We start from the raw sequence: 27858 nt of genomic DNA, 5'->3' as shown, positions 1-27858 counted from the left end.
TTCTACTTATACTATAACCTTGTTGCTTGTATCTTTACGATTTATATTGTTTTATTTAGTTTCCTAGTATGATTTGATTGCTTATTTAGTATCCTATGACTATCACTAAGTATTGTATTTTGATGAATGCATTTTTATGTACACTGACAGCTTATGCACCAAAGACCAATTCCTTGTGTGTCGAATCACACTTGGTCAATAAAGAATTCTAAAGAAATAAACTTATATCTATAAAATCAAATTATTAATTTACAATTTATTTCCCAATCTCCCTCTATTTATGTCACTTGATGGAGCCCCTCATAGCACATTCTGTTTGTTTTTCTTGATCTGAAATCTGCATTCACCTTTATATTTAGGAGAGGCGCTGGTAGAAATTGATCCTCTCCTTCACAAATGAGAAATATATACTGTTAATTAAGAAAACATAAAAATATCCCATGAAAGTTAAGATTTTATAATTATCTTTACCTCTGCCAATATCCTAATCCTGAAAGGGGTAAAGTAGAGTAGCATTTTGCCTCTTCTCTTACTTGATATTTATTTGAACTCTATAGCTTTAACTAAAAGCAACTTTAATCTTTCAATATGAGGAATGTACAAATCACTATGTTTCCTTATGTTGATGATGATGGTATCTTTTTTACTAAAAAGATTAGATGCAGCAGAAAACTGAGCTCTAGAAAGCTACTGTGATAAAAAAACCTAATTATTAGTCTAAATCTTTTTTCTTAAAGGGGTTCTGATGGCGTAAATATCATTGGCAAATAAATTAAAACTCAGTGGTACAATTCAGATCCATTAGATACCTTGGACTGATATTCCATCTTTCCTGGAAAGAACAAAGTAGGTCAGCTGTCAAAAAGACTGACAGGGATGCAAAGATTATACTGAGTTTCTTTCTCATGAGGAGGCTATTGTACATTAGTGGCCATTAGTATCTTTAAAACAAAACCAATCTTTCAGATGTCATATGGTTCCCACGTTTGTACCCCTCTTAAATCCAATGAAAACCATTCCAATTTTTTAGCCAGACAGTTTTAAATGGACTTCCTTGCCCATTTAAACGCATTTGTTTACATAACTAATGGATTTAACATAGGTATACATCTGGGAACCATATTGTACTACACAGATATATCCAAGCAGTTTTTATGAAAACGGTTCAGTAGTTTTGCACTATCTTCTATGATTATTTTTAATTGCCCTAGTTTAGCCTACAACCATTGAACTACCTGGTGATCTCCCATCCAGGTAACTACAGGTCAAGTCCTGCTTTACTTCAGAATCCAGAAAAAACTGGTCAAGTGGCTGTTATCTGCTGCAACATATGCATGTCAAAAGAGAGAGTCATGTGGTTGCGGAAGTGCTATTTTCCATGACATGTTATGGCCTAACACAGGGGTCAGCAACCTGCGGCTCTGGAGCCGCATGTGGCTCTTTCATCCCTCTGCTGCAGCTCCCTGTTGCCAGGGCCTGTGATTGATAGGGCTTTCGGTTAGGACAGGTAGAGGAAAAAGGATGCCGGGCTAGGAAGAGACTCTATGGTGGGGGAACCAGACTTCCGGTCAGCAGAGGAAAAAAGATGCCATGCTAGGAGGAGACTCTATAGTGGGGGAAATGGACTTTTGATGGGCTCCAGACTTGAACGGGGGGCTTCCAGTTAGGACCTTTATGACTCTTTGAGTGTTTAAGGTTGCTGACCCCTGGCCTAACAAAATTAACAAGACTCCAAAGTACCAAAATATATTCTCATCAAATGTCTACTGGAGGATAAAAATCCCATTCTATTCTTCAGTTTAAAGAAGTTAGGAGTTGAACCACCAAGGTGGCCTATAGTATCCATTTCCAATTCCCTTCCACATATGAAGAAATGACCATTTCATACTAACTTCTAGTTACAATACTATAGCCAAAGAATGAGCCACTGAAAAGAGATAGGAATAATTAAAAACTTGACTGGCCCTTAGGAGATCCAGATACAAATCCACCATTAGCTATTGAACTTAACAGGGGATTTGAGACAGTAAACTCAATTTATCTGAAAATGTAATGTGTGTAGGAAAAAATGGAACTGGGAGTTTTATACATCATCTTGAACTTCTGGTGGAAGGTGGGACAGAAATAAAGCATATAAATAAACCTACTTCTACAGTAATTATAAATAAATAAAAATAGCATATCAGAGGAAATGAGTGTCTATTTCACCTCATTGAAGAGTCATCAATATTCATGTGAAACACTCAATCTTATTTTTCAAGCAAAATTCAGTAAAAGATCTCCCAATTTCCTTTCACCAGGAAACAAATATGTGGTTTTAGTATCTATTGTTCATTCAGGCTCTATAATGCCAAAACAATGATGCCAGAACATTTTTCCCCGTTAGGAATGAAGCCAATCCCTATACTCACATGAATTTCCAGATTTTTGCACTAGATTAAACCATTCAGAATGTTTTAAAATCTGCCTCAACCTACTGCCCTCCATTTTGTCATGTTAACTAGAAATTAAGAAATATTTTATTTTATTTTATTTTCAGATTTACATGAGAACTGTCACAGATCCTTTCTTTTGACTCACCAAATGGTATGAGTTTTGGTCCAAATGCCAGCTCTTCCCAATGGGTTGCTTTCATCATCTGTAGACTCCCTCTCTTCTTCAGCTTGCAAACTAAATTGTCTAACTGCTTGATAAACTGTCATGTTGTATGGCAGGAGATGATCCCCAATATAGAATTGAAGCCGGTGCCTCACATTCCCTGAATTTAGGAACTGAGCAGCCTATTTTAAAAAAAGCAGATGTGCCCCGGGTTGGGGGGGGGGGGGAGAGAGAAAAACTTTTAAAAATGACTTTTGAAAATCATAGCAGAATTATACACTGAACAGTACCTTACCAGAGATTCATCTATTTCCTCATCTGATCCATCATCATCACTATCTTCATCATCTTCTCTCACTCTTCCATAACCTAAAATAAACAAATAGAATGTGCCACTGGATTTTCAAAAAGAAAGAATGCTTTTAAAATAATTACAGAAGCTGCAAAGTATTATTTTATGCTCTTATATTTACAGAAATTGCCTTCACTTTTTAAAACTATTTTTTTAATGCTAAATCACAGCATAATATTCTATCTCAAATAACTCATTACAGAAAGAATAATTTAGCATGGGAGTTCCAAGAATCTTACCAAGATGTTTCTACATACTAAGGAATTTAAGAAAGGACAATTAAAATTTTCTGCTTTAGGCATGGGAAGACTTACCAGCATGCTTCTTCTGGGATAAGTGATAGGTGGGTGTTATAGTTTTTTTTTTTTACAAAGTTTATTTCCATTTTTAAAAACAATGCTTTACATATATACATACAAAATTATTGCAACTACCGTATACAAATATGCGCCTATACCACTAATGAAATCCATTTCATTTCCCTGGTTTTTAAATTATTATGTGTGGGTAATCTAAAGTTAGATTTACAGTCTACGTCTGGTGAAAACTTAATAATTCAAGTCCTAACCAAGCACCTGAGATGGTACTAAGGTGCCATCTAAAAATATAGGCAGTTCCAAGCAGAGTAATTTTTAGGGTGTTCATATCAGATAAATTCAATATTTTGAGATATAGAGGAAGTTCTTTATGTATTGCTTTGAGGGCTCCAATCAGGATTGGTATAACAATGGACATGTCTTTAATAGGTATACCACTTTGGTCTGTATCCCACTATTTCGGTATTTCATAATTTTTTCCCAATTATTTTTCCTCAATCAATTATTATGGTTGGTCACACATTCAGCCAAATGTTTAAAGTGGGTTTGGCATTTTTGTCCACCTATCAAGCACTTCTTATGGACCTGGAATGATGAAGACTCTATGGTTTTTTGTTAACTTTATCATTTTTGCTTATACTACAGAAGTAATAATGTATATGTACATACATACATATGTATATGTGCATGCATAAATAAATACCTTCCTAAGTTATCCAATCATCTTTATTTTACTCATTACTAATGGATATACCTCTATTATGAATCTATGTATTACTAAAACTCACATGCCTGTAACCTTCCACTGGGATGAAACGGTGCATCATAGGGCAAAACATTTTCAAGCAAGATATTTCAAATGAGCTAAATTACAGAATGTGTCTAAAGTCTGGGAGCCATGAACTCGCACAGAATTGAAATCTGACAAATTTTATAAAACATTTTATAACAAAAAACTATTATAAAATATCTATTATGTAATAATAAATGTCATAAAACATTTCCTGCGGTCAATTTCCTGACGTTTGATTGTGCTATATAGTTTAACACGGGCTATTTTTAAGTAGATACATCTCTGATATTTCCCTGAATTTTTAAGAATTTTTCAAATGCATTAGAAACTATGCTGATGACCCAAAGACAGGTTGTCTAGCTTCTATCAGAACTGCAAGATAGACAGCAACTGTCACAGAGGGAATAGTTATCATTCAGAGTCATCAGCTGTGTATCCCAGCAGCATGGAAGAATTTAGGCAGGGAAAGTTGTCATATCACACTGGAAACGTTCCTTGCCTCATATAACACATACAATCCAACAGTAAACTGTTGCTGATATATGAAGGAAAATTATATATGATAAAAACATTTAACTTGAGTTATAACAATATTAAATAAGAAATGTCCTTCAATTAGCTATTTGTCCATATTAGCTGGTTAATATATTCCTCCACTATATATGAACAGACCATTTGGAATGAGCAGACCAAACTGTTCTTAAAAGTATTACTCAAATAGCTAGATATGTAACCATTAAACACTAATGCAATAGGGACTAGAATGTCGTTGCAAAGAAATCTTGGGTAGACTGCTTAAAACTTTTAACTAAGTGGGTTATAATATAGTATGTAAAAGATGAGCTCCTAAAACACAACTAGAAATAATATACAATTGTGATCATACAGTGGTAGTGACTCATAGCAAGAATAAAATACCTCTAACGACAAGATATCTTTCAATGGCTTGTACCAACGCTAGAGGATCTATCTTCACAGGTCCTCCTTTCCACTGTTTTACATTAGCACAATCTGGATGTCTTTGCAGCTGGCATTTCAACTGATGTGTGTTGAAAAATTTTAAAGCTTGTGATCCTCTGTTAAGAGAAAAACTCAAGATAATTTATGAAAAACGTTGCTACAGTTATTCTATTTTTAGTTTCATACAATAATTCATTATAATAATTAAAATAATTCATCTTTTTCATTGGCTACATAGATTACATTGGTAAGATTACAGATACCGTATTTTCCGGCGTATAAGACGACTGGGCGTATAAGACGACCCCCAACTTTTCCTGTTAAAATATAGGGTTTGGGCTATACTCGCCATATAAGACTGCCCCTCTTCCAATGCACACCAAATAAAAATTAAAAAACATCAACTGGCTCACCCACAATGTAAAAGCAGCTGTGCTAGACCCAAAATGGCCCCTGCAACAAGCAGGAACCTCACACAGCCACAAAAAGTCCAAAAAAACCAACTTTCACACTTTACACACACAAAATTCCACATACAGCTTTGTGAGATTTTGTGTGTTTGTGTAGTTGGAGTGAAACACTACAGAAACACAAATCTCAGAAAGCTGCACAAATATTGTTTTATTTTATTTTATTTTATTTTTATTTTTATATGAAAGCTAAATTTAAAACTTCCTAAACTTTAAATGGCTAGGTCTAAAAAAGAACAACTAAAAAAACCCCAATTGACTATTTTTTTTAAAGCTCCCAAAGGGGAAAAAAACTTACCCAATAGAACAGGGGTCTCCAACCTTGGCAACTTTAAGACTTGTAGACTTCAACTCCCAGAATTCCTCAGCCAGCTTTGCTTTGCTGGCTGAGGAATTCTGGGAGTTGAAGTCCACAACTAACTCCTTGCTTGATTGCAGGCAGGGAGTTGCTTGCTTGCCTGAATAGATTCAGGCAAGCAAAGCAAGGCAAGCGTTGCGACTAGCAGCTGAGGTAAGCAAGCTGGAGGGGGAAAACTTGTTCCCTTTTACATGGCTCTGGCCATCCCAGCTGAGTTGCAGGGAACTCAGCTGGGATCGTCAGAGCTGGGATCCTCAGAGTAAAAGGGAAAAAACTTTTTTTCCTTTTACGTGGTTTCTGGCGATTCCAGCTGAGTTGCAGGGATCGTCAGAGCTGGGATCGTCAGAGCTGGGATCGCCAGAGCCATTTAAGGCTCGTCAGAGCCTTTCGGGCTGGTCTGCCTGGTTACAGGAGAACGACACCCGGCGTATAAGACGACCCCCGACTTTTGAGAAGATTTTCATGTGTTTAAAAGTCGTCTTATACGCCGGAAAATACGGTACTTTGTCTTTTAATTGAGAACCTTCATAACACCACGTGATATCTTTCAGTTGATTTCAAACTATTTTAGCAAGGTGCTGTTCAAGACCGTTTAAATTGATTAAAGTAGCACCTTCATACAATCTTACCCAGGGCAAGACCGATTAAAAAATGTTACCTCCTTTTGAATAAATATGTAGAGTAGTGCACAATGCACTAGAAGAAGAAACTAATTAGATATTACTTCATTAGACATCCCATCTTTGTTAGTTTTAATCTCAATGTTCAAGCATACAAATATGTCATTGTTTAACCTATTGTCTAATAGGTTATTGTTTTTAGTTCAAATTACTGTAGATTTTCATCAATCTAGTCTAAAATCAACATAGACTTCCACTTTCCCACAATTCCTACAGATGCCATAGTATGATAGAATATACAAGAACATTCAGTGAAGCTGATACCCACATCATTTAAAAGCTAGCACTTCCCAACAGTTACTTTGGTGTATTTTTAATTAGGTGAATTCCTCAAAGAGTAGCAGTTCTTTTTTTAAGGAATTTATGATATCCATTAAGAAAATTATGATGGATACTAACATCAAAAATGATTTATCAATTGACAGAAACATTTATGTTAGATATCAGAATTTTCTTTTGGAAAGCTAGAGTTTTATCCTAAAACAAAAACAAAAGAAAGCATTTGGACTATAATTTCAATGACAATCTAATTTAAGAAATTTGTTTGAGATTTATATGGTGCTTCTTGCATCTTTTTCTCATAATCCATGTGGATTTCCATATATCAGGTATTCTAGTAATTTTTATACTATGATTTTCCTCTTATAAATATAAGAGGCAGAATAGCTAGAAAGACAAGTTGCTTGTTTATAACTATAAATCTTTTGGTTGGCATCTGCACATTCACATATACAGGTTTTGCACCTGCATTAAAGCCTATCAAAAACCTTCTATAGCTAAGGTTTTTGATAGTCAAGAACCTTTGAGTGGAAAACATGCCAGTATTGTCGAGGAAATTTCTCCTCTTTCCTTTCCAATTCCTAAGGATTAGCTAAGAAATACTTGAACTAGAATCACCCAGCAAGATAGACTTAAAAGAGGAAGGGAAGTGGTTTTTGCAAATACACAGATTATAAAGAACCACAGTTGCAAGTAAACAATCTATTTTCCTTTATTGTGGCCTCAGTGCAACACACATTTGGGAGGATGTTTACCTGACAGTGATGGCCCAGTGCCCCTATTAGATCAAAACAAATAAGAGTAATACCCTACTTAAGAATTTCCCCTAACCCACTGACTGAATTGGGAACATATGATGAAGGCCTTAATCAGATGCTTCTTTCTAGGTATCTGACCGAAATATACCGTTGCAAAACACTGTTGATATTGAAAGGGCCCATGTGGCGTGAATGCATAATTCCTAATTCATTCGGAATCTAATGTACAAAAATGGACAGAAACATACAGTAAGGCTTTTCAGTCTCTCCAGTGAATATTGAAGGCAACAGAATAATTGCATCTGAGAACTATATTGTGGAAAGAAGTGGGATTGATAAACTACTGAAACTTGTCCTGAAAATCATATTTGGATAAAATATTTTTGGGGCAAACCCACAATGGAGAATAAAACTAGTGCTGTGAGAACCAAGAGCCATTGTACTAATGTATTAAGCTTGATTACATTAATCCTCAAACTACAAACTGGAGTTCAACAGGCTAAAGCTACCGATTAAGAAGCTACTAAATTCTATTGTACCTGCCAATCAGTGAATTTCTTAGCTATAGAGGCAATTAAATAAAAAAAGGAATATCCTCAACAATTAACCAACTGCTAAATGGCAGAAAAGGAATAAAGAGGAAGAGACTGTTTCCATGCATGCCAATACTGGCATAGTTCCCCAGGAAAATTTTCTTCAGCAATAGAACATTCACAAAGCCCACATAAGTAATGCACAGAGACCACACATGAAGAACCAGATACACTTTTAGGGATAATACCTTTGCAATTATTCCACAAAAGAATGATTCAAACCATGGATAACAACTGGAAAAAAACCAGGAGCAAACAGAATATCAAAAGAAGACCTACTATACGTAATAATATTATTGATCTAATCTAATTGAACTAAATTCAAACCAGGAGTTGTTTTCTCTAAATACAAAGTACTATCTCTAGTAGTTAATGAACATGAACACCTACGAAAATTAAACAATCAGAACATGCCTTGATTAAAATACTGGAGGTACAATGCAACCTGAAATTACAATAATGATACTACATTTAGCCTCAGAGTAAAGTTTTTCTGGAAAACATTTTACCGCAGATTAACATAGATTATGAAAATATATTCTTTTCCTTCTCTCTTATATGGATACACATAGACTCAACCACTTTTTCAGTAGGTTGAGGAAGACTATTTTAGAGGCCAAAGTGTGATGTGCAGATAGATGAAATGGGCAAATCATATTCATGCATCATGCCAGATTAGGAAGCTGGAGTTTTATAAGTATTATATTCTTGCAACTTCTACACAGAACAATTTAAGATTTTCCACTAATTTGGAAATACCTGTTTAGTATTTAAAGAAAAGAAACAATAAACACCATATAGCATATAATTTTACCTGTGCAGGATTCATAATACAAGGAACATGCTACAAGGAATACAAATACATTTACCTGAGCATTAATCCTTACCTGCTTCCCGTTCCATTTCCACTTGGAAAGTCATGGACTTTAACTGGAAATTGCTCCATCTGACTAAGACAATTATTCATTTTATGGACCAATGCTAACAAAGGTGCATTTTCTAAAGGTTCTAATCTTCCAAGGGGTTCTTCTCCAGGAAGCTGTAAAAGTTAAATTTTTTCCCATTATGTAAAAATCACAAAGCTTGGACAAGTCAACATCTAGATAATCCAAATGAACAAACAGAAATGGAACATTATTATGTATTTGAAAGGGACCACTGAATTCATACAGCTCTTAATGAGGAACTGAAATTAAACAATACAGTATTATTATATTCTTTGGGCAATACGGAAGCTAAATTACAAATGTTCAAGACAGTACAATTCTGAGAGCAGTATAATTGTATTTTATTTAATTTGTTAACTGTCTCGATCATTATACTGAAGAATTTACATATCAAATAGAAAACTCAGGTATTTTTCTTTGTATGAGGTTAGCGTCAAACCATATTTCATAATTTGGCTGTCAAGCATTTACGGGGATAAAATAACCAGCATATTTATCTGGCAGAAATGTCTTTAATATATTCAAAAGATTTATTACAGAGTAGTAGATAATGTACACTGGAATGAAAAGACCCCTATAATACTGAACAATACATGAGTACTTACAGGAGAAGAAAAAAACACATGAAGGAACCTTTTCAATCTGACATCTCTGCTTACGGCATCTTTTTCACCCTTTGACGTCAAGTAAAGCAGCAACTGCTTCATAAACCCACTGTGCTGGATCTCAAATGAAGAGACATCAGACTCAGAGACTATACTACGGATTTCTACAAGGCACTCAACTCCACCATCCGCCTGAAAGAAATAGTTTCTATATAAGAACAAGGCTTAGTAATGTTGAAACCATTTCATAAATGGAACAGAACCAGGTAGTTAAAAACAGAAATGAGAGAAAGATGTACTGCAAAATATATGCAGATTTTACTTTAACTGACCTGTTTTGTCATATCTGAGTATGCACAGAACCCATACTATGAGTAAGAGATTGAGCACAATACACTCATGCAATGCATGACCCACACAGATAGGATGCTTGAAATATTTATGTTCAAAACACTTCCTCAGAGCCATCCAAGTGAAACTTTGACACACACACACAAATATTTTCTTCTGACTGAGGCAACAAACAATAAGGACCAAACTATGCATTTCTTATTTCCCTCTTACTTTCATAACAGTTTCATTGTTTCCACCGTGGCTTATTAAATTCATCAGTACCCATTATTTGTGAATCCTGAAATTTTCATTCATCCACTGCTCACTAATTAGTATACGATCAATTACACCTGTATGGATATCTACTATTACAAATTAATGAATAAAAATATGAAGAACACTTAAAACAGCTTGATGAGAATATTAAGAGCCACTCTTACAAAATCATGAAATAATTGTATTACCCAAGGTCTGAATTAAATAGAGATACCAGATCTATTAAGTAGCAAGGTTGTGCAAAGCATCTGAACAAGGTGTTTTGCAATGCATGGGGCCTTGAATGAAACATATATCTTTAACAAATCATTAAAGTAGCTTTATGTTTAGTGGAAAGTAAAGCAATAAGATTATGTCTGCAGAAACACCGGAAAACAATTTCGAAACGAGGTATAGGAAGTCGTCATTTAGCAACCACAATGGGGACCGGCAATATGGTTGTAAAGCAAAGTGGTCACTAACTGAAACTGAAACTGCTTACATTGTTACTTCAGCTTTCCTTTGCTTTATAGACCTGCAAAGGTCACTCTATCAGTGAGATGGATGGTAAAGAAATGTAATAAATAAATGTGAAGATTAGTTGCAAAGTTACTTTCTCATTATTGTTGCAACTGCAAACAGCTGCTGTACATTTAGTCACTAAATGAGGACTACCTGTACCATGAAATGAGTACAACTGTTTTTGAAGTGCTTAAATTAAAATAATAGTTGCTTGTGTGTTTAGTTTCAAAGCTCAATTTCCACAACGTTTGACCTTTTTAAATATTTAGTTACTTTAAGATACATATTGCTAGGGAAAATAATATTTAATTGGCTCAGATTAAATCCAAAATTTACTCAAATGTAAATTTCCAGTGTGTTTCAAACATAAGATTATCTATCCTGCTATATTTTCCTGAAGAGAAAGCCTGGCCTTCCATGGACATGCACATCTTCATACTGGATCATTAACTGGAATAAGAATTCCATAACTACTATTATGTACTCAGCCCTGGTCAGCCCAAATTACTTCTGTTTGTAGTATTAAATTCACACATTCACAGATCGAGCTTAGGCAATAGTTTATTCTATGTTCAATTGTGCTTAGTAATATCATTACAAAATTACATCTTAGAATTAAAAACAACAAGAAGCTGGTACAATTCTAATTATATCCTTAAAAATTATTTGAATAAAAACTGATAGTGACAACATATCACCATCTTTCTTCAGCAAAAAAACTACAAGCAAGGATCTTGAGCACAACCAAGTTTAAAAATCTATCTTTTCCAAAGCAAAGCTATGTGCATTAAACATTTTTACTTAAGCGAGAAGAGATATATAGTTTAAGCAGCGAAGTGCATAATCCCACAAATGTTACTCTTTTATTCAAAGGCAGATGAAAAAGATATCCTAACCTGAAGGTTGAGTTGTTCAGTTGCAGTGCAAAGTCTCTGTAACACATTTAGTGCAGGGTTACTTCCATCCATATTCTCCGAACTAAAATAACGTTCCACAAATTTGTGAGCCTGCTCTTTAATCCAACTCTTAATTTTCTCTCTACAAAAAATGCACAATTTAATACATTACCACCTTTGTACTACACACATTCTCTGAACAACTCTTTGAATATATATTTATAATGTAAACAAATCACATAATTTCAGAGAGAATGAAAACTAAAAACCAAAAATTTTTCTTCCACCAGTAATCTCTGCTTATTGCAGACTGACTAGTTTCTTCAACATTCCTTTTCTTTTTATAGAAACATGAAAGACTTGTCCTACTTATTTATCTTGGTTTTAGCTTGAACGATTTGTTCTTCAATTTTTCACACATATACTCCCATACCTTGATAATCTCCATCATCTAACTATTGGATAACATTTCTGACTCAACATGCTTTTTAGGATCTTCTGTCACTAAGGAAGTTATAAGCTTAGTTGCTATAGACAAATCAATACATTAAAAAAATAAAAGTAAAAAGTCATGTTGAATGTTGTACAGAATTGTGTTTTATATAACAAAGCTGATTTCCATTTTTTTGTGAGAGGTACCTGTTGTTGGATATTGTATCTTTTGAAGCAGCTCTTGCCAGGCCACTCACACCAGCTGTACGTGCTGGTTCAATGTTGTTGCTGTTCGACTGTGTGCTTAATCTTCCCCACGTTTTAGGATTCAAACTTGCCAAGAAGGAAGATTTTGGAGATTGCGTAGCAGTAGGGCTTTTTGCTTTTAGAAAATAATGGAAAATGGTAACAGACTTTAAGTTTAAAGGAACTTACATAGGATTAATACATTTGCCAATTATTTTAAGATTGTTCTAGATTAAGAGCTACCAACATTTGTGTTTGTTAATACTCTGTATGTGATTCAACCCACAGCAAACTGTAAGGAGTCACAGCTGCCAAGTGAATTAAAAATAGTATCATATTACCAATGCACTTTCAAAATGAGGACATGTATTATTCATGTTTTACATACCCATATTGCTGCCACTCTTTGGTTTATATATACATATAAGCTGCCACTGCAGGCATATACCACTGTAACAGTTCTTTGGTATACGTACCAACTGTCAAGACTGTCAAGATGCTGAGGGGCCTGATGTTTGCGTGTCTGCTGACTCTTGGTGCTGACAGTCAAGCATCAGACCCCCCTCAGCATCAATTACCTGGGGCAGGAAATCCCCAGGAGTAGGGGAGGAGGAGCAAGGTGAGAGCTAGGGATCAGATTCTGGCAGCACATCTAAGTCCAGATGTATCTGTGCTGCTCTGCTCCACAAGAAACAAAGACACAAATGCTTAAAATTGAGCTATTCATCCAACTGGCCTATTTAAGAATAGATGCCAGTAATTGCCCCTCTGCTGGAAACAACTCATCCCCTAGGATCTGCATTTCTATATCCTGCTCTGTTTTATAGCTCTGTCTAGCTGACTATCTCTCTAATGTTTGATTTCCGGACTGCAGTGAACATTAGCCTCTCTCTCTCTCTCGCTCTTTCTGCTGTTGCAGCTTCTTTCCCCAAATTTGTACAAGTATTCCTTGATTTACGAAGCACAATTGAGCCCAAAATTTATGTTGGTGAGACAGTTAAGTGAATTTTGCCCCATTTTATGACCTTTCTCACCACAGTTGTTAAGTGAATCACTGCAATTGTTTAATTAGTAACACGGTTGTTAAGTGAATCTGGCTTTCCCATTGACTTTGCTTGTCAGAAGCTTGCAAAAGGTAATCATATGACCCCAGAACACTGCAATGGTCATAAATATGAATCAGCTGCCAAGCATCTGAATTTTGATCACGTGACCATAGGGATGCTGCAACAGTTGTAACTTCAAACGGTCACTAAATGAGCTAAAGTAAAGGACTACCTCTATTCTATCAGTGCCCTATGGTTTGACTCTGGATTTAACTCTAAACCATTTGCACTATGCCTAGCTAACAAGATAGACTTTTATTTCCCTGTGTTTTCTAGGGCAAGCATCTGAACAGTCAACTCTTTGTAATTTCCTGCAATACTACTCATCATTAAACCTTTTCTAAATCAAACTGTTGTGGGTGCTCAGCCTGAAACAAGACATCAACCTGGTTTTTTTAAAAACATTGTGTGTGTTTGCATTTAGAAAGGGATTTTTTTTAATATTAGAAAATTTGCTACTGTTTGATTTCTCTCTATTACTGTAATACTTTGGGTCATCCAAATACCATAATTACTGTTTTTCCCCCCTCCCAAGCAAATCAAAGTAACCGCAAATAAATAATAACTAGTATACAGATACTTAAGAATAAGCCAGAATGTTTCAGATTCTAGCTTCTTATTTCATGTTATGTAACCAATATTTAACTGCTTGCTTGTCCATTCATTTAAACATGTATACTGTTGGTTTCAATGAAGGGACTCACAGCAGTTTACAGCAAAAGCAAAAAGAATGCTATTTCTTATCACAAGCTATGATAAGGAACAATAAAACATCCAAGGTAACAGGACTTAAATGCAGGATTAGAATATCCATGGCATATTTAAAATTTAAATATTTCAAACATTTTAGATGTGAAAAAAACCCTGATGGCATCTGTACATTGAAGAGAATCCCTATGAAACAGTGCGTATTGTCAAGAAGACGGAAACCTTGATGTCAGTGAAAGGCTTTTCTAGAAGATGGTATTTCAGCAGAAAAGCAGCACCACCTGGCAACAGCCTGAAAATTTCTCAGAAGTGGGTTATCCCAGCAGTTTCACTTGAGATGGTTTTGTTGGCTAGGATAATACTAGCTAAACTATGTGGCTGGAAGAAACCTAATTTATTTTAATAATTTACAATACCTGTTTTGACAAAACTTACCTTGATTGTCTACTTTGTCCTCATCTCTGGGAGGTGAATATTTTGGCCTTCGGGGTCCACGTTTTGGCAATCTTTTTCTCTTCAAAACATCACTTAATCGCCTATTGAATCAAAACACATTATATATCAAGCTTACTTATGTGGCTTCACATTTCAACAAATATCAGTTTAAATACATATGAATTTTAAATGATCCTACTAGATATACTTGTCAGCAGCTAACATTTTAACATTTAAGCATTGTTTAGAAGACAAATATTTGCCTTGATACTCAGGTGATTTGTACTACTTTTTCATTTTGTACAATTTAAAAAACAGGTTGAGACAGGTTGGCAAATAGTTCATTGAATATCAGCTACTGATATGTATTTTAAAAGATCAAAGACAGCTAGAACAAAAAATTCAGACTTTAAAAAAAAACAAATGCATGTAGGAGAAAGTCCAAAATTATTACAACAATACTAATATCCAATTATGTTGATTTCTTTTTAAAACTCACTCATTAAATATTGAATCATAATGTTCTTCACTCCAATTTTCTTTATATGCAAATAAAGAATAGAAAATCTTGAACGGGTTGATAGACACCTTAGGAGGATATCTGATTTGGAGACCCAGTCAAGTTAACTCACCCCTGTGGACTCAGGTCCAAAGAGTCTTCCCTGCTATGCTGTAAGCTTGGAGAACCTAAGTCTGAAGCAGCATTGCTAGCAGTAGTGGCTGTTCCAGTGCTTACTGTTGTAGTAGCACTAAGAGTTCCTGAGCCATTAGTGCAAGCCCTGGGGGGACTTGTCAGTAAAGCCTCCGATTCTGCTAAATTCTTCACCTGGTGCATAACTCCTGAAAAAAGTGACAGAATTTATAGCTCATTAAATGAAAATTTTACTTGGATAGAAGCAACATGGTTTAATAATTACTTTATAAAATCAATGTTGCATATACACTCAAAGATCATGATGCCCAGTCTTGTATAGGCTAATCACAAGTATTCCAACGTTATCCTACTTGCAAACAGTGGAAGGATAAAACAAAATATAATGTAAAATACTTAAATCAAGTTTACTCAACAAAAACAAGTAAATGGAAAAAATGAACTTATTCAACAATTCTTTGACAGCTAACCAAAACAAGAAAACAATTTCCTCTCATAAATAAAAGTACAGCCTACAGACTCAGAAACTAGCAAGTGTTCCCCAAACCATTTTCCCATATTAAACATCTACATTTCAAATTCGCTTAGAAGAAATAGGAAGAAGAAAGAGAAGATGTAGTAGGGGAATGCAGGGAAAAGACACATCAATGAGGGTGAGGGTATCCAAAATGCTTGGATTTCAAACCATTTCAAATTTAAAATATCCTGTTTGGACCAACAGCTGGTTTGTGTAAGTACAGACTGTCTTGTTCATTTGGGTTCTGGTTCAAGCTCCAAACACTTTCAAGATGGCTGAAATATTGTTTTAAATTGAAAACAAATAATGAATTCAAAACAGGAAAATTAGTTTGATTTTGAAACATTTTTCACAATCTTAAATATATGATGAGAGCCAACATGGTATCATGGTTAATGTGCTGGACTGAAACTGAAGAAGCCCAGATTCTAATTCTCTTTTAGGCATGGAAATCATGTGGGTGATGTTTTACCATTCTTTATCAGCCCTAGACAGGAAATCAAAAATTATCCCCAAAGAAATAATGGCAAACCACCAAGAAAACTGCATAGAACTGTCCAAGAAGTCATCAGAATCATAACTGATTCAAGAGCACTTAAAAGAAAAGGATAGCAACTTGTGTTCAGGTTGCCCCTCTTGTATGCAACTGCTCCTTCTTGAAACTCCTTCTGCAGCTAGGAGATTGAGGCAGTTCATTCAGCCCCCAAACCTTTATGTGGCTAGAAGAGTTGCACTAAATATTAGTGCTAGAACTGGTGTACCACTAAAGTTCATTAGAAGGATTGAGGGGATGTCAGTCTTGTAAGGTAGACAAGAACCACACCTGGTTGAATTAATACAATTTTATTGTAAGGTTACATTAACAATCTTGTTAGAAGGACTTAGCCCCTCATCTCTCTTTTTAGTGCCTGGAAAACTAGGGAGTATGTGGACTAAATTGCATTTTATCAGACCATTTTCTATGATGTGGGTTTTCTTCCAGTCTTCAAAGGTCATTCTCACATAACATTATAGGGAGCTCCATCAAGTCCTTACAGCCTAAGAATCACAGAGCATGAAATTTAATTTTCATAGTTCTACAAATACTGAATTTATAACTAGTTGATTATTACCTTATACTTTGCATGTAATCAAAACTGTCTGTAGGATACCAAATACCAGAATCCAGTCAAAAGTTAGCATTACCTTCTCTCCTGAAGTAAACACTAAAAATGTCAGGTAATTTTTGCATTAAAATTTCTGCCATCTGAAGGGCTCCAACAACTATCTTAAGATCTTGACTTGACAGCATAGAGGCAATATGACTGTAATAACCAAACAACAAAAAAGAACATTATGGAAAATGCAATTTAACTTAGATAAATGATATTTATGATATTTTCACTACTGAGCACAATGCAGAAGATGGGGAGGAAAAGTATATTGAAAATAACATTAGCAATACACTTTATATTTCTATAGCATACGCAATATGTTAATATGCAAGTCCTACAATGGAACATGTGTTTATTTGCCGGACTGTACATTTTTCCAAAATGGTGTTGAAAATAACTATACATTTCTAAATATTTTGCATGTATTTCTTATCTTTATTGCTGAATATTTGAGTCAATTCTCAAATACAAATTTGAGAAAGAAAATCTACTATTCTTTACTTAGAGAAAACATAAGATATAGAACTGGACTATGTTTTGCACTAATAGAGTTGGTGACTGGATGCAGCAGGTAAAGTGGTACATGACGGAAGTAAAAATAAAAAAGCAAAAAGAAAGTAGAGGGCACAAATGCATACACACACAAACACACACTATTCACACACATAGTATTGTAGATAACTAGATACGTTATGTAGAATTTGGGATGCAACAAGGTGTATAGCCTATGAAAATTAGCATATCAAAAACTGATATAATTATTGTGACAGAGAACTAGTAAGTAGATAAGATTTGGCAGAGTGTTTTAAACAGATGGGAAAATTAAGAAATTTTAAGAAATGCAGATGCTGGTAGAAAGCTGGTAAATAGTATGTGGTCTATTACAAGGAATGAATATTTGTCAAAATAAGATGAATTGATACGAAGGACATCCTGCTTCTGCCTGCTTTGTTATATAGAAGAGCTCGAAATGTCAGGAAACAAAAGTTACATTGAATGCAATGAAATAAGGAAGAAGTGTAAACACTAACATGAAGGAATGGGGTAAAAACGAATGAATGCTAAATGAGAATGGGAACTGAATTAGCCAATAAAAAACAAGCCCTGTGAAGTGGTTTGGTGATTCACAGGGAATAAGTGAAGAATTTGTAATCAATAAATAGAAAAAGGAAGAATGAATGGGTCAAAGAGGAAGAGACAACTGAATTGTGGTTGGATGGACATGAATTTCAAAAAGAAGTTAAAGAATAAAGGCAATAAAGAGCACATGATAAGAGAAGCAAGGGTGGTTTGCATGGAGAGACAATTTAATTTAATTTAATTTAATTTAATTTAATTTAATTTAATTTAATTTAATTTAATTTAATTTAATTTAATTTAATTTAATTTAATTTAATTTAATTAATTTAATTTAATTGTCGCCCCTCTCCGAAGACTCAGGGCGGCTCAAATAATGATGTGAACTATTGTTACCTATTATTTCCTTTTCCTGTCTCACACCTTGAATTTTTTATCCTACTATTTCTTATTCTTTTTGCATATTTTGTATAATGTTTTTCATTAGCTCTTTATTTCCTTTGTATAAATAGGCCACACTAAAACTTTCCTAAAGGCAATTTGTCAGTAATATGATAGGAAATAAGACTAATTTTGGGACGGCATTTTCCAGTATATTAAATTCGTTAAAATACAAATCTGAACTCCATAAACAAGCTGAGAAAATTTTTAGCAAGACCTTGCAGGCTGCACGAATAAAATTTTGAATGGGAAAATATCAAGATGAGGAGGTATGTTGAATAACCCTGACCCAATAAGAGAAATGTGTGCTCTAAGATAAAGAGAGATCCAGCTGCATCTCAAGATACTTATATTTACAACTTGTGTGTCCTGCAATATGCAGTGCAAAAACTAATACTGGCACTAATTTTTTGATCATTTATTCCAAGTAATATTTAGGCAAAAAGAAGGCAATGACCTCAATGCCTTTCTCATTTCCACTTGCAAGAAGACAAAATTAAATCAACTACAAAGCTGAAAGTGCAATTTCCTAACACTATGGGATAATGAACAGAAAATGTGAGAGCCTCAATTATTAATAAAGGGAAAGAAGAATAAAATACACCCTTGCCTTACTCTTCTCTTAGTAGTAATAGTTCCATCAGTAACATCTGACTCTAAACATGGGGTTAAAATAGTCTGAATAATAAAAATCAATATTTTATCCACTGTGTTCTCAACAATTCTCACTATAGCTATAATTGCCAAATACAGAAACTTTAAACAATTAAATATCTTAATTAAATTAAATTATTAAAATTTCAAGACACTGGTTTCAGCAAAACTCAAGTATTTTTATAGTATCATTCACAACAAAGATATGAATTAATAAGCACCTTGACACAGCATGATTTTTCAGTACATCCTTCAGAAGTTCAGCATCAGCAAAATAAATTATTCTAAGAATTGCTCTAAGGCACTTGTGTCTAACAGCAGGTCCGGCTGAAGAACTATACACTTCATAGAGAACACCAAATAAGGTTTTAATAAAAGATTTAGCTAGATCTGGATCTTCTTTCATTAGCTGTGCTCGAGCATCATCCTTCTTTGATTCTGGATGTCCCGCTGTAAAAGGATAGATAGATGGTTAATTATTTGCATTGAGCTAAATGTACACATAGTATTCAATTCCATTCCATTTATATATTATAGCATTCTTTTAGAAAACATTTGACACTTTTACATTTACAAAAAATATCATAAATTTCCCAGTAACTGACTAAATTTCAAACTAAGCACTAGGAAATAAATAATCTTCTTAAAATTTTGTTGAATATTTATTCATTTTTTATTTTGTCTTTATTACTTTATAACCAACTCAAGGCAGTGAACATACATACCCGTGTTTCCCTGAAAAAAAGACTCTATCTAATATATATTATATATTAGTATATATTATATATACCCCAAAATAAGCGCTTGGCCTTATTTTCAGGGAGGTCTTATTCTTTTTGGGCGCGTGGAGTAAGACAGGGCTCCTCTTGCTGTCTTACCTGATTTCCAGCTCTGTCTCTCTAATCCTAACCAGAGGAAATGGCGAGGACTGACTGTGCATGCAATTACATTTTTTGGGGAGGGCTTATTTTCAGGGGAGTCTTATTTTAGCACATGCGCTTAAAAGCCCGATTGGGCTTATTATCAGGGATGTCTTATTTTCGGGAAAACAGAGTAATAGTCCTTCCTCATCCGATTTTCCCCACAATAATTATCCTGTGAGGTGGGTTGATTGAGCAAGAGTGACTGATTTAAAATTACTAGGCTGGCTGTAAATGCTACAACTCACAGTCTCCTGATTTCTAGACCAACAATTGTTACACCAAGCTAATGCTCAATGTTTTAGAAAAGAATATGGACCATAAAAAATGAAGGACATATTTAAAATATAAATAAAACAATCAAATTCCAATAACTTCAAGTAAATAAATATGGGATCTAAAATGTCAGAGCTTTGCAATATATCCTTAATTAATTACAAAGTTAAGGCATATAATCACTTCTGTAATCTGTAACTGCAAGTCCACTTATCTCTCTCATTCCACACTGAAATAAATATTCTCCCTTGGGATTTGAGGCATAGCATTCTACCACCTTTGAGTGAGATCCAACAGAATATCACAAATCTCACTATAACTTACGATACTACTCTATCAGACCTGAATCATGAAGAAGCTACCTGTATAAAGCCATGCTAGGATATGTAATTTAGAAACCCAGAAAATAGGATACAGAGCAATAGTCTTTAAGAAAGCAAATTCTAGTTGAATGTTGGGGGGGCGGGATCTAATTATCAGAGCAGTTCAACAGTAGATGCAATCCTTGATTAATTTGGTAAGTTTCCTTTCTGGGCATATTTTAAATTGGAGTTCTGCAGTCAGAAGAAGTAGATTTAATGACTTAAGAATATGCCTAAAACTCTATGATTCTAGAAGCAGCAGAATATGTGGCCAAATCTGCTCATTGAAACCACTGGGATATATGCAGTTCAATAATTTACTAGCATGCCTTCTACAAGATATTAGTAACCCAAGGTGGGATCTACTATTTGAATTATGAATATATAAAACTACTGGATTTACTCCAGGTAGATTAACAACTTGGACCACTAACAGGGATACCACTGCTCAACTACATCTCCTTTAGAGCAAGAGACTCTTGACAAAAATTACTTATACTCTCATTCCATGCTGATTGGGCTATTGCAATGTGTTCTACCTGAAGTTACCTTCAAATATAAAGCAATATAAGCATTTTGTGGGCACTGCACTGGCTTCCAACATTTCTGAGTACAATTATCACCCTCTGCTTTACAGACACAGGATACCTGCAAAATTATCTCCTCCAAGGTGAAATAAATTTAGACAATAACATTAATGCCAGGCATCCTACCTGGTCTGCAGTAGGCTTTAAAAAAAAATTATTTCTGTTTTACCGTTTTTTACTGTTGTTACTATTTCATTGTGACTATATGGAATTGGAATATGGAATAGTGGCTGCATAGAAAATTAGAAATAAATGTATTAAAAAATAAATTGTAAGACTACACAGGAAGCACTCTTCAGTGACAAAAATAAAATAGTGCTTACTAGTACTGGTATTGGCTAGAGGATTGGGTTTTCTCTGAATGGCACGTGCTGTTCCAGTATCCTCATTGATCTGCTGCATAGAATTAAAGTCAATTGTATAAACACGCCCCAATGTAGACAGACTTATTTCATCTTCACCAACCTGATGAGCTGCCTGAGAACAAATATATAAGTTTAAATACAAATACAAATTTCTTTAGGACAACTTCCTCTTCTTCCTATCCAGCAACACATTTCTGAGTAATCACAGAATGCTTTAAATGGCATAAGTCACACACAATACTAAACCATAGTGGGTGGGTTACTTGCTTCTGCTTCAGTAGGATTTTTTAAACCACCATTTTGGTTTAATGTCATATGGAAATCTGGTCTATGAGTTCATCTAACTTAATATGTGACTAATGTCAGAATAATACTTTTTAAAGTTTATTGGCTTTTTGTTTGTTTGTTTGATTGATCGTTTAACAATCTTGATTTTGTTTAATCTATCCTGTGATCCTGCTGAAGGACAGTAGAGACATCTTTTCAACAGCAATATATATACAGTATTAGGAAGAAATACATTTTAATCATTCAGATAAAGCAAATAAATGATTAATTTATGAATATTGAATTCATAAGTATTACATCTTGCCAACTAGTGCTAATTCCAAAGATCTACCTGTAATTCACAGTTGAAATTTGATTAGAAGTTGTTATATTTATGACAGTGGCTGATAAGCGATGTCCAACCCCCTATATAAAATGCAGATGTTTATATGCTGATGTTACTACCTCAATTATCCGGCTATCAATTCTGTTATAGGGATGCCAGAGACCCCTGTCATCTCGCCACTGCCATATTGCACCATCTGTGTTTTGCGCATTTCCTTTCTTTAGCATAGTGTCAACAGCAAAAATTCCTTCTTTAGGTAAGCATGGCATCAATTCACTAAAAAGAACAAGTCAACATTTTAACAGTAAATGTGTGTTTTAGTAACAGCATTCATCTCATTTTAGGTATTATGAAATATGATCCTGGACAAAAACTGGATAATAATTTCAGATGAAACCTACCAGATAAGTGAAGTAAGTTCATACAGTTCTTGAGGACTTCTTGGAACAAGATCAATTTGTTCCTGACAACTCCCATTTGAGGCTCCACAAAGAAGAAAGTGAAGAGTTTCTGCAATGTCTTTAATAAAAACCACACAATTAGAATATTAGTTTCCGCTATAATGTATAATCAACATGTTGCTTTGAAAACATACATTAGGCAGATTTACATGATTTAAATCTGCCTAATATATGGAAGATCTGTGAGAAAATGGTTGTATATGCTAGTTTTACATCTACGATAGGGTAGGGTTTTTCTGGTTTATGCAAACCCAGATTATTTGTTGATGATTCCATAAATTTACTTGTAAAATGCCATGAATCTGCTGGAATAAATAGCCTATGAACAACTGTGTTTGATAAAATAAACAAATGCAATGTCAGAACATAAATAAATTGAATATGCTATGCAAACTTAATTTTTAACTACATGAATTAGGTTCCTAGACACAACAATTGAAAAAAGCCAAACCACAACACTGATTACTTCACATGCCCTTGAAGGCAGAAAGATATGACACATTGCAAGATAGGCATACAACAATTGAAAGATATATTGTGGCATTCTCAGGAAGTTTGAAATCATCACATTTTTTTTAAAATGAAACCCTTCTGTACAAATATACAGACTTAATATTAAGGTCCTACTTTCTTTTAGTTCCCCCAATCTTCTGACACCTGATTCATAATTAATTTTGTCAACAAACAAAATCAATTCAAACAAATAAGTTTTTGTACTTTGAACACCTTCATTACTTCGTATGACACTGATACCGATCACCACAGATCTTTGGAGTCTCTTTTCTAAGGCTACCCACTAAATAAAACTTAGTACAGTATGTGTGGAGTGCTTGGTGCTCTGTGAGCTTTGTTATTTTCTTGCAGAGGTTTCATTACTTGGCTAGATAACATCTTCAGTGCTGGAAGGGAATGGAGTTTGCTCTTTTTCTATATACAGTAACTTGCCGTCAGGGTCAATGAGGGTGTTGTTTTCTCCTTGGTAGTTCCTTGATTAAGCTATTGCTTACTGCTTGTTTGTCTGAGTTGGTAGTTCCCTTATTAGGGTATTGTTTGTTTGTCTTAATCTTTACTGCTTGTTTGTCTTAATCTTTATTTGGGTGTTGATTGCTGACAAGGAGTGTTCTGGTCATTTTTGTTTTTTTACTTTTTTGTCTGTTTTGAATGGTATGTAAATGTGGTTTATCTCTATGTCCCTGCTGATTTGTCCGCCAAGCTTCCAGGAATTCCAGAGTGTTTTTGGATTTAACTTGGTCTACCATCTTCACAGATTTCCAGTTGAAACTATGGCTAAGTTTGTTCATATGTTCTGAAATTTAGGAATTTTCATTGTATATTCTGTCTGTCCTACATAGTGGCTGTTACAGTTCTTACACGTATTGTACATCACTTCTGTTTTTTTCTTCTTCTTTCATAACTAGATAATTTGGTTTATTTAAGATGATTTGGAGGCCTTTCATTGATTTGTGTACTATGGTAGTGGTATGTGGTTGTACTAGTCTGTGTTGCTTGTGCATTTGATGTATGGCAGTGTTATCCTTGTCATACTGTTGGTTATACTGTAGTGGATTGAATGGTAAGGCACTTTCTGATAAAAGATGTGTGGGTATATTTCTTGTTGGAAGGTGCTGTATAGGCAGTCTGCTTCCTTCTTCTGGCATTCTGAGTTGCTGCAGTATGTTTCTGCTCATGTATATAATGTTTTTACATAGCTCCTCCAATGGGAGGTGAGGTTGTTACTTTGGTAGTGGAGCACTTGGTTAGTATGGATGGTTTTTCAATATACTGGTGCTTTTAATTTGCCACCAGTTTGTTGTTGATAGGGATATCCAGGAAGAGTACTAGGTAGTCTTTGACTTATGGCCATTAGTTTAAGAATGGTCTGGAATTATGGCAGCCCATAAAGGACTTCCAGCCTTTATCATGTAAATCCCATTTGCAATCTTCTCTGCCTGCTGAAAAGACTCACTCTTGTCTCTGAGGGCTGGCTAAAAGGGAGCTGAATTCTCTTGGTAGGCAGCTCTTTTAGCCAGTCCCCAATGAGAGGGATCAGATTCAAGCAGAAAGGCAACATTGTAAGGTAAAGAATGTGAGATATGTCAGGGGAGGCCCTGGGAGGCCTGACAAAGGCCATGTCAGGGGCTGAAAATCCTGCCTGGATTTTGGCAGGGAGGATTTTCAGCTCCTGAGTGAAGCCTCAAGGATTCCCCCCCTATCCCCGAGTCACCCCACAAAATTTACCTAGCAACTAACAATCACACCTGGGAGTGCCGGGATTGTAGTGGTTGAGAGAAGCAGTCATGTGGGCAACTTTTTAATGACTGTTTCGCTTACTGACCAAGATTCCAGTTCTAACTGTGCTCTTACATTGAGGACTACCTGTACTGTGGTAGGGTTTTTTTTCCCTTTCCTTGTGAATTTTAATCTTTTGAAGATGTTGATTGTTTCATGTATCTTCTGTTGATGTTGTTTCATGTGTTCCGTTTGTGTGTGTTTCTCAGCTGTTAAATGTCATTGCCAAAGGAGTTCACATAGCACCCAGTATGTTGACATTCCAGAGCCAAGGATTTTAAAAATATTATTCATTTCACTTTATCTGGTTTTTATCTAATCTGCTTTTATTCTATTGTTTTCAACTTTAACAATTATGTTATTCTCTTTCTATACTGATAGAATGATCTTGCTACGTAGTGGCCTACAAGATTTTATTCCCAGATAATGTCAATAAACTTTTCCTCAAGAAATGTGCTGCAGTATCCTTGTCAGCTTCTTAAAAATAATTTCTATTGCTATCCTATGCATCATCCTTTTCCCAGCTGGGCACTTTACTGATTCACTGGACTTCATCTATAAAAACTACCAGCTAGTAAACAAAAATAATTGACACATGAACTTACTTTGCTTCATAAGCTGAACTGCTAGCATAGGACAGTTGGAACACATTAGGGAAAACATGCGCACCACCATGATGAACATCCCTGAGCTCAAAATTGGAGGAGTCACTACTAGGAGTTGTTGAATATTTGTAAGCAAATCCTTAGAAGCAACCTGCTGCAGCAAATTCTTTGAGAAAAGAAAGATAAATTATTAATACTTCATATAATCAACCCTTTTTAAGATTATGCTGAAGAAGAAAAAAAAAAAAGACGCTACCTCTTCATGTTGGAAGTTGTCCACCAAACGTGCAAAACAAAGGCAAGTGCTTTCTACTGACTTTTTATCCTATATGGTTTGAATACAAATATTATGTTTTAATATACAAATATACATCATCAGGCATTTCAAGAACCAAATCCTGAAAATTTTCACTAAGAACTCAAAGATAGTGACCAAGAAATACACAAAAACATCTAACTCAGCTCCAGTATCCTATAAGAAAAAAAGAACCCAAAGAACTGAAACAATTGCTTTCTTATTTTGGCTGTAAAGCTAGGCTGATATGAAGTATTTTCTCCCATAATATATCTCATTATCAGTTAGAATTACAGGAAATTCTGCATCATCATCATCATCATCATCACCATCATTTTATTTATATACCGCCCATTCTCCCGAAGGACTCAGGGCGGTGTACAGCCAGAATTAAAATACAAATGTACAATATGAAATACCTTGAACCATACAACATGAATGCCTTAAACCATACAACAGTTCAAAAGATTTTCCAACCTGGTGGGTTAGCCTTTGGGTAAGCAGTGGAAGAGAATCTGCAACAAAGTGAAACTCATCAGGAGTGATGCTCTGGCAGCAATTGGCAGCAATAGCTAATGCATTCCTCTGAGCATTTATGCTGAAAAACTCCAGGTACAGCAAACAGTCTGCTAAGCCTCCCTATAAAAACAAAAGTTTAAAAAAATGTTTGAGTCATAAGAGACTTTATCTCATCCAGGGAAGGAGGCAGGGAGAGGGGGGGAGAGAGAGATGATCACTGTAACAGTAACTTTTTTTAAATTGAAAGCAGTACTTACTGCCTGCAAAATAGCTTTACTGTGTCTGCGTGACAACATCTCCAAGGCAGTCAATGCTTGCTCTGCCACATCAATACACTGAATAACTTGAAGCTAGAACAAATGAAAATTATTTAAGTCATATGCAATGAATCGAGATAACTGTCTAAAATAGCAAACACTTCCAAATGCTCAATGTTCATGTTGTGTAAGGAATCACTTACATTTTCAATTCAATTTTTTCTTCTCATTCATTTTAGCAGTTTTTAAAAGGCATTTCAAAATACTCAGAAGCCTAAAGTATATAAAAGACCAGAAATTCTAAAAGAAAACTAAAACTACTTCCTGAATTGAATTTATGATCAAAGGTACCCTATTAGTTATTCTAAATGCTTATCATTAGCTGCCATTCCCTCTGACACTCATGGATAATCTCAAAATCTAGGAAAAAAATCTAGAACAGCCCTTTCCAAACTTGGATGAATTACCCAAAATTACCGTATTTTCCAGAGTATAAGACGCACACACACACACCCGCTAAAGGAGGGTGAAAATTTGGGTGTGTTTTATACACTGAATGTAGCTGCACCCATCCGCCAGCCCCCACCCTATGGTCTCTGCCTCCCAGCAATTTGCCTCCTTGCAGCAAACAGCAAAGCCTGTTTCAGTTTCAGCTTCAGCACAGCCTGATTAGCACAAGCAGCTGATTGTCGGTTGGATCGGCCTCCCGACCATCAGCTGTTTCAGGTTGCAGGGATTGCCGTTGCGTATTGCTGCCTCTGCGTGCCCCATTTTCAGCCTTTGCTGTTTGCTGCAAGGAGGCAAATTGCTCAGAGGCAGATTTTTTTTTTCTTGTGCTAATCAGTTCGGTTGTGCTGAAAATGAAAATGAAACAGGCTGTTCGCTGTTTGCTGCAAGGAGGCAAATTGCTGGGAGGCAGAGGCAGATTTTTTTTTCTTGTTTTCCGCCCCCAAAAAGGTAGGTCTTATAGTCCGGAACGTCTTATACTCCGAAAAATACAGTAGATAAAAGTGGTTTCTCTTTGGGTAACAACACACAAAACCATTACCCAATCACAAGAGGAAAAATTAAATTGACTTAAGAGTATTTTACCTATATTGGGTAACAAGGACTTTCTAATAAACAGTTTCAGGTAAAGAAGCAAAAAGTTTGGGAAGCACTGATCTAGATC

The 27858-nt window shown here is 35.1% G+C and overlaps 1 protein-coding gene across 6 annotated transcripts in view; it reads right to left on the bottom strand.

Annotated features, from left to right (window-relative positions):
• The window catches only part of TRIP12 (thyroid hormone receptor interactor 12), a 90946-nt gene that overhangs the window by 12576 nt on the left and 50512 nt on the right, over positions 1-27858 (bottom strand). For 3 of the 6 annotated variants that reach the window (XM_034439334.3, XM_034439335.3, XM_087872652.1), the window contains exons 12-29: positions 26688-26780; positions 26389-26550; positions 25873-25941; positions 25617-25782; positions 22663-22780; positions 22381-22537; positions 21607-21760; positions 19360-19588; positions 16998-17116; positions 15276-15483; positions 14644-14744; positions 12356-12530; positions 11717-11858; positions 9711-9902; positions 9046-9197; positions 4979-5151; positions 2894-2967; positions 2581-2780 (exon numbers count right to left, since the gene is read on the bottom strand). In XM_034439334.3, the coding sequence (XP_034295225.1) occupies positions 2581-2780; positions 2894-2967; positions 4979-5151; positions 9046-9197; positions 9711-9902; positions 11717-11858; positions 12356-12530; positions 14644-14744; positions 15276-15483; positions 16998-17116; positions 19360-19588; positions 21607-21760; positions 22381-22537; positions 22663-22780; positions 25617-25782; positions 25873-25941; positions 26389-26550; positions 26688-26780 (2684 nt within the window). The remainder of the gene's footprint in view (positions 1-2580; positions 2781-2893; positions 2968-4978; positions 5152-9045; positions 9198-9710; positions 9903-11716; positions 11859-12355; positions 12531-14643; positions 14745-15275; positions 15484-16997; positions 17117-19359; positions 19589-21606; positions 21761-22380; positions 22538-22662; positions 22781-25616; positions 25783-25872; positions 25942-26388; positions 26551-26687; positions 26781-27858) is intronic. The other 3 variants (XM_034439337.3, XM_087872653.1, XM_087872654.1) reach the window with 1 other exon arrangement.

Source organism: Pantherophis guttatus, chromosome 6 (genome assembly GCF_059756535.1).
Source record: "Pantherophis guttatus breed Tessera chromosome 6, ASM5975653v1, whole genome shotgun sequence".
NCBI lineage: Eukaryota > Metazoa > Chordata > Lepidosauria > Squamata > Colubridae > Pantherophis > Pantherophis guttatus.
This window is presented reverse-complemented; position numbering and strand designations above follow the sequence as displayed.